Source organism: Excalfactoria chinensis, chromosome 3 (assembly GCF_039878825.1).
Source record: "Excalfactoria chinensis isolate bCotChi1 chromosome 3, bCotChi1.hap2, whole genome shotgun sequence".
NCBI classification, from domain to species: domain Eukaryota; kingdom Metazoa; phylum Chordata; class Aves; order Galliformes; family Phasianidae; genus Excalfactoria; species Excalfactoria chinensis.
This window is the reverse complement of record NC_092827.1, coordinates 5,346,721-5,357,536: the sequence shown is the minus strand read 5'-3', so window position 1 is coordinate 5,357,536 and position 10,816 is coordinate 5,346,721. Positions and strand designations below refer to the sequence as shown.

At 57.7% G+C, this 10,816-nt stretch overlaps 2 protein-coding genes across 3 annotated transcripts; both read right to left on the bottom strand.

Annotated features, from left to right (window-relative positions):
• Positions 1-4,670: 4,670 nt before the first annotated feature.
• LOC140249418 (dnaJ homolog subfamily C member 5-like) lies at positions 4,671-9,344 on the bottom strand. The gene is given in 5 exon segments (XM_072330958.1): positions 4,671-4,945; positions 5,201-5,345; positions 6,170-6,364; positions 6,366-6,384; positions 9,295-9,344. Coding segments are annotated over 5 exon segments (492 nt in total). The 3' UTR covers positions 4,671-4,862.
• On the bottom strand, positions 6,432-8,002 carry LOC140250294 (uridine-cytidine kinase-like 1). 2 transcript variants are annotated; one of them, XM_072332937.1, is made up of 6 exons: positions 7,900-7,965; positions 7,727-7,765; positions 7,102-7,224; positions 6,915-7,022; positions 6,677-6,833; positions 6,432-6,589 (listed from the first exon to the last, which is right to left on the bottom strand). In XM_072332937.1, the coding sequence occupies exons 2-6, from the start codon at positions 7,727-7,729 to the stop codon at positions 6,516-6,518; spliced, it is 465 nt and encodes a 154-aa protein (XP_072189038.1). In that variant the 5' UTR covers positions 7,730-7,765; positions 7,900-7,965; the 3' UTR covers positions 6,432-6,515. The 2 variants fall into 2 exon arrangements, with proteins under 2 accessions (XP_072189038.1, XP_072189037.1); XM_072332936.1 differs by lacking the exon at positions 7,727-7,765 and having other exon boundaries at positions 7,900-8,002.
• Positions 9,345-10,816: the final 1,472 nt, after the last annotated feature.

The window sequence follows — 10,816 nt, the reverse complement described above, 5'->3', positions numbered from 1 at the left end:
CACCCCTGGCACTGGAACTGGTCATATGGGTGCATCTACCTCCTTTGGACTTGCTGATGTGGGTCTAGAACAGGGGGGTCCAGGCTCTGGTGAGACCTGAGGATTGATAATCACCTGTTACCAAAACCTATGTGTTTATAACCATCAGGATGGTAAAGAATGTTGTGAAGTGCTCAGGGAACAGCAGTCCGGACACCACTCATCAATGCCTCCATCTGCATGTAGAGCTGTTGACCACAACTCTCTAGTTATGAACTTCCAACCAAGATCTACTGAATAGACCAGCTTTCAAATCAACATACCTCCAATGCAGTGATAAGGATGTGGTGGAGGACCATATCCAAGGCCTCACACAAGTCTGGGTAGACGGCATCAGTTGCCCATCCTTTGCCCACCGGTGCCATCACTCCACCACAGAAGGCCACCAGGCAGGTCAGGGATGATCTGCCCTTGGTGAAGCAGGTTGTCTCTGATCACCTATTTTTCCCCTCGTGTTCCTGAACATCTTTTCCATTTTTGCCTGATGACTGTTCAAATATGACAGAGAGATCATCGTCATCATGGAGAGTCACCATTGGCAGCAGTAGCCAGCAGGGATGTTGGTATGGCTGTGTGGAGGGGAATGGGGGAGAAAATGGCTCTTCAAATCAAACTCCTACCCATGCTCACAGTGTGTTGCGGTCCACTTTATTGCTGGTGCTCCCTACACCGTAGCTGGGAACTCAGACACAAGCAGCAGAGGGGCGGACAGCAGCTGATCCCTTCTTCCAGTGCCATCAGATGCAGATCTCTCTGCTGCTCTTTTCTGCCTCCACTTTCTTTAGGTTCTTCACTTTGCTCTTCATCTTCCAGCAGTGGCACAGGAGGCACAGCGCTGTGCTGCCATCCCCTAACCCCCTGTATTCCACCTGGGGCATGGGCTCCATCCCCGCTCTCTGCAGCCGTTCCAGGGCATCTGGGGGGATTGGCTGTGCCCACGGGGGCAGGGGCCACACGGGGGTTGTGGTGGGAAGGGACCCCCCTTGTTGTATCCCCCAGTCTTTGGGTCTTCTGGACAGGGGCTCTCCGCATTCTTCACAGTCTTCATTGCTGCCACAAGATTTGGGCAGCCACACGTTTTCGCCCCATGCGTGCAGTGTCGTCCCACCCACGGACAACTCAAAGAGCAACCCAACCTTCAGCTTAACCTTCTCCTCCCACACCATCATATCCAGGGAGCAGAGCGAGGCAGTCAGCGTGGCCATGGCTGTGTTGGCTGAGGAGCTGCTGTGGTGTGGGCAGCTGTCGTCCAGGCACCGACGGCACTGCATGCAGACGGGGTATTCACTCCTGTAGCCCCCGCGTACCCTTTGAGCATCGCTTTCATTGCTTTTTTCCACTTTGGCCAGCAGGCCGAGGCAGATTTGCACGGTATCCAAGGACTCCATCAGGGATTTAGAGAGGTCCTCCATGCTGATATTGGAGGGTAAGTTCCTGTTGAGCTCTGAGCTGGCGGCTGGACTCAAAGTTCCTTCTTGTCTTTCCCTTGGCAAGCTTCTTGCAGAGGCTGATTTCTTTTGCATCCTGCTTTTGTGCTGTCTTTTTTGATGTGACCTCAACCAGCTGCATATGGAACTCTTGGTGGGACGGTGGGTTCCGCTGTTGGATGGGGAAGACATGGAACCATCCCTCAGGTCTTTTGACGGAATGCCCTGGCAGTGCTGCGGCATGAGGTGTGCAATGGGGGGCCAGGTCCCTTCCTGCCACTCTGCTCCGTCCTCCTGTCCGTTTTCTTGCTCTTTGTTGCTGACCTGCCCTGATACAGAAAGCTAACTTGGTTTTGTGGGGAGTGCCAGCCTTGGTGGCCATTGCTTGGGAAGCAAGGACCTGGGAAGGGGAATGGAGGCACAGGGATAGGAATGTCTCCAGCTTCAGCCTGGTGCAGAGCTGAACCCTCCACCCCACCCCACTCCACTTCATTTTGTTCTACTTTAGTCCATTCCTCTCCCTCCTTCCATCCCATCCCATCCCATCCCATCCCATCCCATCCCATCCCATCCCATCCCATCCCATCCCATCCCATCCCATCCCATCCCATCCCATCCCATCCCATCCCACCCCACCCCATCTCATCCCATCCCATCCCATCCCATGCCCTTTTATCAGCATTTGGATGACACTGGCTGGCTCCTGCCTTGTCGTTGGTGTGGTGCCTCCTGGCCATGAGGATGGCCAACACTTGTATGCCCAGCAGAGCAATGGTGCAGCACACCCTGTGCTGGTCCCAGCAACCCCAAATGCTGAGGCCTGGGAGGACTGTCATGACTGCCAGAAGCCATAGCTTCATCTTTGGCTTGGAAGTCATGTGAAGTGTGTGGCCACCAGCATGACCACACAGCTCTTAACAACAGCCCTGTGATGGTGGCATGGACACGACCAGCCTGAAGGCTGTCTGGACTCTGTGATTTTGGAGTCCGACTGATGTGGTGAGCAGCCTGCTCCTACCCACCTCCTCCTTCCAGCTGCTCTTCTGATAGAGAGCTGCCACATGGACCCACTCAAAACAGAGCCATGTCTGTGACGTCATGGTGACATCCCTCAGACACACAATGGCTTCTGTGGCCCCAAGTCCCAGTCAGGACACCCAGTCACCCCCCAGCAGGGGAAGCTCAGGGGCAGCCACTGCCCATCTTGACCTGACCTGATCCCTGGTGATGGTGCACGAGGAGAGGGTGCCTCATTTATGGGCCCCGTGCAGTCTGATCTGCTGGGGGGCTCCCCACTTGCTCCCAGTGCCCCTCCATGCTCTGCACACATAGTACTGGCAGTGCTGCACTGTGTCACGCTGCTCCAGGCCCTTGTCCTCTTGGTGGCCCTCTTCCTCTTCAGCACCGTGTGCTGGTGACACGTTGGATATGTGTGTATCCATGTGGATGCAAGAAATGAGTGATAAATCTATTTGCTGCTATACTGGCGGTGAGCTCGTGTTCCTTGAGAGAGGTGATGTCGGTCCTGGCTTCAAGAAGTGCAACGAGGAGGACCTGGGGAGCTGTGGGCCAGTCCAACCACTGACTCCTCACTGCAGGACCTGCTGGTGGCCCTGGCAGCAGCCCCCCATTCCCAACCTTCTCTCCATGGCAGCAGCAGAGACAGATACCATGGCAACCCCACGGCAACAGCACAGGCGATGCCACTGGTTCCTACAGCCCAGAGGCAAGAGGATGGTGGGGCATCCTGGAGCAGTCTTAGAAACGGGTTGGGTTGGAAGGGATCTGTTACCTTCATCAGGTCAGCTTAAGAATCATGTCCTTCACTAATGTGCTTTGACGGCCCCTGGCCAAGTTACACACTGGTCCTTCCACCAATATGGCGAGTGGTAAAATGGCGTTTATTAGATTGTATGAGTCCCTTCTATAGGTTTCCTATTTCATTTACACCTCTTATACATATGCATGACCTCTTCTACATATACATGACACCATCTAGATATGCATGACCGAGCAGGGGAGTGCCTGTCTCCGTACATCTCGAGTGACCATCCAAGTCTAATACAACATCTCCCCCTCCCCATGCTTAACAAAACCATGCCTCGTTACAACACGAGCGCCAATAAAGTGAGGTATACAAGTAAGTGGTGCAATGTCCAACAGTGTTAGTGGTGTTCTACTCAGTATGTCCAAGGCATCTTTGGTTATATTATACAGTTCATCCTTCTACTCAAAGCTTCTCATGTATCCGCTGGAACTCCATTTTCTCATTAAACACTCTTTCCATCACACGTTGTCAATGATTCTCGGTTGCCGGTGTTTCTCTATTGGGGTGCGCTCACTCAAAACACTGCGCTGATACTTCTGCCTGCTGGGCTACTGGGATCCTACCTTTGTGACCCTCCCCAAGGACACGTCTTGTCCTTCAGGAGACGGTTGTCCCTCTCAATGATCAAGTGAGATATTTCCCAACACTCGAGCCATTCTTGAGTAGATCATGAGATGAAGCACGAGCCGTTGTCTGTCTTGATGTGTCGCAGCACATCAAGGACCGCGATGGTAGTGGCCCAGTGTCGCTGATGGTTAACATAACCATCACCACTCAATCAAAGCCTTGATTGATAATGCACTAAACATAAGGTTACATGTAGGGTCATAATCTTTTTGAGTTGACATATACACATTCATTAAAGCATTCGTTTTAGACAATTCTATACATGGAAATTTCTAAGCTAATGTATTACCTACTTATTGATAACTATAAGGTGGCAAAGCACCAAAAGGAGAGAGAATGAATACAACAGCAGTGGATGCAACAGGCAGTGCCCGCAAGGCGTCCCCTGCTTCAAAATGCACTTTGCCTTTCTCACCCATCACAGACTCTCTCCTGTGCAGGGTTATTTCACTTGTGCTCTATACCTGTACAATTTTCAAGCTCCATCAACCAATCTGTCCAAGTCCCCTACCCTAGTTCCCAAAACGTGTATATTATTGGGAGAAAATGAAGACCTTCTTGCTCGGACAAGCAAGCGACCTTCAGAGGTGCGAACAGCTCTGCAGACCAGGAGGGAGAAAACCGAAAGTATGTAACTCTTCCTGCAGACGGACCCTCTTGGCACCATCACCGCCCCGCACGGGTCCCAGGGTCCCATCTTTCCCCTCCCCTCCCTCCCCCCCGCCCCCCGCATCAGCCCCACAGCAGCGTTTGGCACCCAGCTCCCGTCAGGGGGGTCCGGCCCCGGGCTTACAGTGCTACCGGTCTCAGTCACAGCGCTGTAGGACGGTTTCACCTGAGATTGTGCCACCCCCCACCCCAAGATGGGGTCCTGGGAAGCGGCGGTGGTCCCGGAGGAGGCTCTCCCCCCCCCTCTCCCCCCCTCCGGTACGTAGGTGGCCCTATGCCTCGCTGCTGGCTCCTGCAGCAGGCAGGGGCTGGGCGTTGCTTGCAGGGGGCTGCGCTTCCACCGGGACCTGTGGGTCTGGAAAGAAAACGTGTGGCTCAGTGGAACCGGGAGGGAGTCCTGGGGGTCCCAGCAGCGACCTGGGGCTGCCCCCTGGCACCAGCACGGCCCTCGTGTCTCTGTTCCTCTGTTAAGGAAACCAAGAGAGCCCCCAACCCACGTGTCCCACCAGCCCCCACCCCAGCAGGTGGCCCCCGAGCCCGGTGCAGCCCCCCCTGCAGGTCTCTGTAAGCCGGGAGCATCGTGGGGGGGTCATTTTGGACCCCAACTCACCGCCACCATCGTCCGCCTCCAGGTCTTTGGGGTCCACATACTTATAGGACTCGTCCTCGCGGGGTGGGCAGCACTTCCCGCAGCAGAAGAAGCAGCAACAGAAACAGCAGCAGCAGGTCAGCACACCGCAGCACAGCGCCAGGGCCTGCGGGATGGGATGTCACAGCCTGTGGCTTCCTAGAGACCCCCAGGGCTGCCCTGAGACCCCCAATATGCCCTAAGAGCCTGGGATTGCCATGAGACCCATGGGGCTGCTCTGAGACCCCAGGGCCCAGCTGCCATGGAGATCCCCTGGGCCACTATCAGACCCCAGGGCCACCCGAGACCCCAGACCCAGACACTGTGAGACCCCAGGGCTGCCTTGAGACCTCTGGGGCCACACTGAGACCTCAGTGTCCTGCTGCCATGAGAATCCCAGGGCCACTGTAGGATGCCTGGAGCCACCCTAAGACCCTGGGGCTTTCCTGAGAGCCCAGGCCCAAGCACTGGGAGACACCAGACTACCCTGAGACCCCTGTAGCCTCACTGAGACCCCTGGGGCTGCCCTGAGACCCCAGTGTCCAGATGCCCTGAGAATCCCAGGGCCACTGTAAGACCCCAGGAGCCACCATGAGACCCCAGGGCCCTCCTGAGACCCCAGACTCAGACACTATGAGACCCCAGAGCTGCCTTGAGACCCCTGGGGCTGTACACTGAGACCCCTGGAGCCACCCTGAGACTACCAGGGTCACCCTGAGACCCCAGCATCCAGCTGCCATGAAATCCCAGGACCACTATAAGACCCCAGTTCCATCCTAAGACCCCAGTTCCAGGCACTGTGAGACCCCAGAGCTACCTTGAGACCCTTGGAGCCTCACTGAGACCCCTGAAGCCACTCTGAGAATCCAGTGTCTGGCTGCGTTGAGATCCCCAAAGGTCACCGTAGGACCCCCAGGGCCACCATGAGATCCCCCCACGCCCGGCTCCCACCTGGGTCCACCAATGGGACATGAGCAAGTAGAGATGGACGGCATCGTCTCCGAACTGCTCGGCCACGTAGAGGCCCAGCGATCCGTACTGATTGTACAGCTGCCTCCGCTTGGCGTCGCTGAGCGTGGCATGAGCACTGTCGATCTCCTCCAACAGTTTGACGGCCTCCGGATTGTCGGGGTTCCTATCGCGGTGGGTAACGCAGCGCCAGCTTCCTGGGGGCACATGGGGACACGGCGCGGTACGGCATGGCCCGGCCCCACCACCACGGGGCTGGAATGCAAAGGAGTGTTTGAATATCAAACCCCCCGCCCTGTGCCGCGCGGGGTGATGGAGTGCAAGGAGTTCAGCAGTTCATGGCTTCGCTGTCGGTGCAGGCGGGCGGCGCATCGGTGCCAAAGTACCTGTCCCCAAAGTTCCCTGTGGGAGATAAGGGAGGAGTCGAGTGGGGTGACCAAAGAGGAGCAGCACCCCCTTTCCCCCCCCACAGCCCCCTCCTGCTCTCACCGATGCCGGGGATGATGTGGAACTCCTCGTTGATCCTCTTGTCCACAGCCGTGGTGATGATGCGGACGCGGGGGAAGGCGTAGGCCACCGAGTGCACCCCCATCTCGGCCATCAGCAGCGACAGCAGGAAGATGCGCTCCTCCGGCACGTCGTGGTCCTGCAGCACGGCACCATCAGAGCCCGGCCCTGCTCCCCAGCGGGCTGTGAGCCCCCACACACACCCTGCCCGGCCCCTCACCAGCAGCACGCGCACGGCCATCATGGCGGCGGCGCCGGTGGACACGGTGCTGTCCATGAGGATGACGTAGTCCTCGCTGATCTCCTTGGGCAGGCGCAGGTAGTGCAGCTGGGGGAGGGAGGACGGGCGGTCAGGCAGCGAGGCGGCACGCCGGGGGCTCAGCCTGGGGGCTGCAGGTGCTGCTCACCTCGGGCTCCCCCGTGTCGTGGTTGGTCTGGATCAGGATCTTGCCCAGGCGGATGTCCTTGCAGACGGCGGTCAGTGCTTGCTCCATGGTCTCCCCGGCCCTCAGGATGGACACGCCGGTGATCTACGATGGGAAAGGAGCCCTGCGTCACGGCTGCATCCTCAGCACTCAGTGTCCCCCTGCCCAGCCCTGCTGAGCCTCTGCCTGCCTCGCTCTGAACCCAGCTCCTCTCTGGGAGCTTCCATGGGATCTGATGGGACCCACAACTACCCCTCGGAGCTGGTCAGCCCTCCTTGCGGCTGACCAATGGTTGGCCAACAGCTGACAATTGGCCAATGGTTGACCTAGCAAGGGCTGACCAGTGGTTGACCAGCAGTTGAACAACAGTTGGCCAAGAGCTGACTGACAGTTCACCAATGTCTGGCCAACAGCTGCCTGACAGTTGATGACTGGTTGCCCAATGGTTGACCATTGCACCATGCCACTTGCCCCATCCCTACCCCATCCCCTGTTACCCCATCCCCACCCATCCTCACCCCATCCCCTGCCACTCCATCTCTATCCCATCCCCATCCCTCTCCCCATCCCATCCCTACACCCAGCTCATCCCCACAGAGCATCTCACCATGGGGAGAGCTCAATGGCTTCTGCCTCGGCCCCACATCTGTAGAGAAAAAGCATTGGACAAACGGAGAGAGGGACACACGGTGAGACCACGCACCATACATGGCCACGCTGCAGCCACAGCAGCACCATGGTGACTGTGGCACAGCATAGCACGGCACAGCACGCTCTCACCTTCAGCAGCCTCAGGTGCCTCCAGGCTCTCCTCATCCCCTGCACCTTCACTGCTGTCTGTGGGCCCATCCCACTGTGTCTCGCTCCAATTTGTAGGAGGGAGGCAAGGTTCTTTGATATGTGTGTACCCGGCGTGAGATTAAGAAGCAACGGGTCAGGACCGACGCCGCCCCGAGCGGGCGGAGCCTGGGCTGCGGGCCGGCACGGCACGGCCGGCGGCGGGCAGCGAGAGCCGCAGCGCCAGCCTCCAGCTGCAGCCTCCCCTATCAGCCCCTATCAGTCCCCAGAGTAGCCCCTGGAGCCCAGCACTGACCCCTCCCCCAGCCCCTGGTCTCCCACTCTAGCCCCCAGGTTTAGCCCCCCACCCCGCCAGCCCCCATCCCCCCGCACTAAGCCACGAGCAGCAGGTTCCAGCCGGTGCCCACCCCACCGGGGACACCCTCGGACGGCACCCAGAGCCACCCCTCTGTCCCCGGACACCCGCGGCCCCCCCCGCAGCGCCGTGACCCCCCACCTTCCCCCCCATCGCTCTGAGCCATCGGCGGTGGCCGCGCTGCTCCTTTATTCCAGTACAAAACGAAGGCGGCCACGTACAGTACGGAGCGGGCGGAAAAGCGGAAGAGGGGGGGAGGGGGGCGCTGCCCCCATGGCCCCCGGCCCGAAGAACCTGAGCAAGAAGCGTGGCACGGCCCAGCCCCGGAGGGATGGGGGGCCGAGGAGCAGCCCCTGCGCCAGCGTGGTCCCCTTCCCCACCAAAAAGGATCTTCAGGGGTTACAGTACGGCCCCACCGCCACGGGGCTGGAATGCAAAGGAGTGTTTGAATATCAAACCCCCCGCCCCGTGCCGCGCGGGGGTGATGGAGTGCAAGGAGGAGCCCCCCCCCCGCCCTCCCCTTCCCCCATCCCTGTTGGTCCGCAGCAGCACCGAGGGGGCGGCTGCTCAGAATAAATACAAATAAATACAGATTCCATCAACGCAGGACCCGAGCTGGGACCCCGCTGGGTGGGGGGAATGGTGGCACTGTAGCCCCCTACCACCACCACCACCACCCCCCGGGGCCGTCGGGCTCAGCCCCATCCCCTGTTACCCCATCCCCACCCATCCTCACCCCATCCCCTGCCACTCCATCTCTATCCCATCCCCATCCCTCTCCCCATCCCATCCCTACACCCAGCTCATCCCCACAGAGCATCTCACCATGGGGAGAGCTCAATGGCTTCTGCCTCGGCCCCACATCTGTAGAGAAAAAGCATTGGACAGACGGAGAGAGGGACACACGGTGAGACCACGCACCATACATGGCCACGCTGCAGCCACAGCAGCACCATGGTGACTGTGGCACAGCATAGCACGGCATGGCACAGCACGCTCTCAACTTCAGCAGCCTCAGGTGCCTCCAGGCTCTCCTCATCCCCTGCACCTTCACTGCTGTCTGTGGGTCCATCCCACTGTGTCTCGCTCCAATTTGTAGGAGGGAGGTAAAGTTCTTTGATATGTGTATACCCGGCGTGAGATTAAGAAGCAACGGTTCAAACGTTGGTCCAACCAGTTTATTCAAGTCCTCGCTGTTTTAGGGAGATGGGGAAGGGAAGGTGGGCGATAGGAAAAGTAGGAAAAAGAAGCAAGGAGCCTGTCGAGAGCAAAAGTCACCACCGTGGGTCCAGCGAGGTACACTGTAGGTCCGTTGATTTCAGTACAGAGTGAGATGCACCCGTATCTACCAGAAAACAAACATCTTTACTCTGCTGTGTGCACAATGCGTTCAGTCCACTGGGGGCTAAACTCATCCTGGGATCTTCAGGTCCTGCTCTAATGCAGCTGCTATTGTTCTTCCCAATTCTTTCACTACAGTCCCTGTTTCAATATAATTTCCAAGCTCCATCAATAAATCTGTCCCGGGTCCCTTACTTCAGTTCCTTTCATGTCTATATTATTGGGAGAAAATGAAGGCATTCTTGCTTGGACTAGCAAAAGACCTTCAGAGGTGCAAACAGTTCAGCAGACCAGGAGGGATAAAACCGAAAGCTTGTAACTATTCCTGCCAGACAGACCCTCTTGGCATGATCACAGGATGTCTAGCTTGCACACCTGGCATGGGTGTGAGCAGATACTGTAAAGACCATTGGCAAGACCTGCTAAGCCTGAGGCAGCTTGGAGTGAGTGGCAAGAGACCATGGGTTTGTGTATGACCAAGGAGCAAGTGGCGAAGACAAAGGAGCAAACGGCAGATAGCCAAATTGTGGAAGAGGAGCAGACGGAGCAGACAATGGAGACTCAAATCATGGATGAGGAGCAGACGGAGGATTCTCAAATCATGGAGGAGGAGCAGCGGGAGCAGATCGCAGATTCTCAAATCATGGACGACCCCATAATCTATGCATGGAATCTGCTCTACGAAGTCCCAGCCTGGAACAGACAGTGGAGACGACCTGCGCAGAAGGAGGTGAGCGCCAACATCGAGCTGCATCTTGCGCAGGGTTGGTTCCATGGCAGGATGGGACCAGGGTGCAGTGGGCGGCACATTGCTGAGCTGGTGCTGAAGAAGTACTGCACCGTGATGGGGGCTCCCGATGGCTCCTTTCTTGTCAGGGAGAGCGGGACATTCGTTGGGGACGACGTCCTGTACATCTGGCGTAATGGAGGGGTGCAGCACTGTGGCATCCATTGGTGGCAGGATGCCAACAGCCACAGGTACTTTCTGACCAACAACAGAATCTTTGACAGTCTCTACCACCTCATCTCCTATTACCGGGAGACACCGCTGAGGTACAACAACACAGAGATGAGACTGACAGCGCCTGTGCCTCGTTCCAAAGACTGGGTGCCGCGGGATGGCACCCGAGGGTCGAGCACAGCTCCAGCGCCATCTTCCTCAGGGCAGGATGGAAGATCCAGCACCGTCGCGCGTGAAAAGAG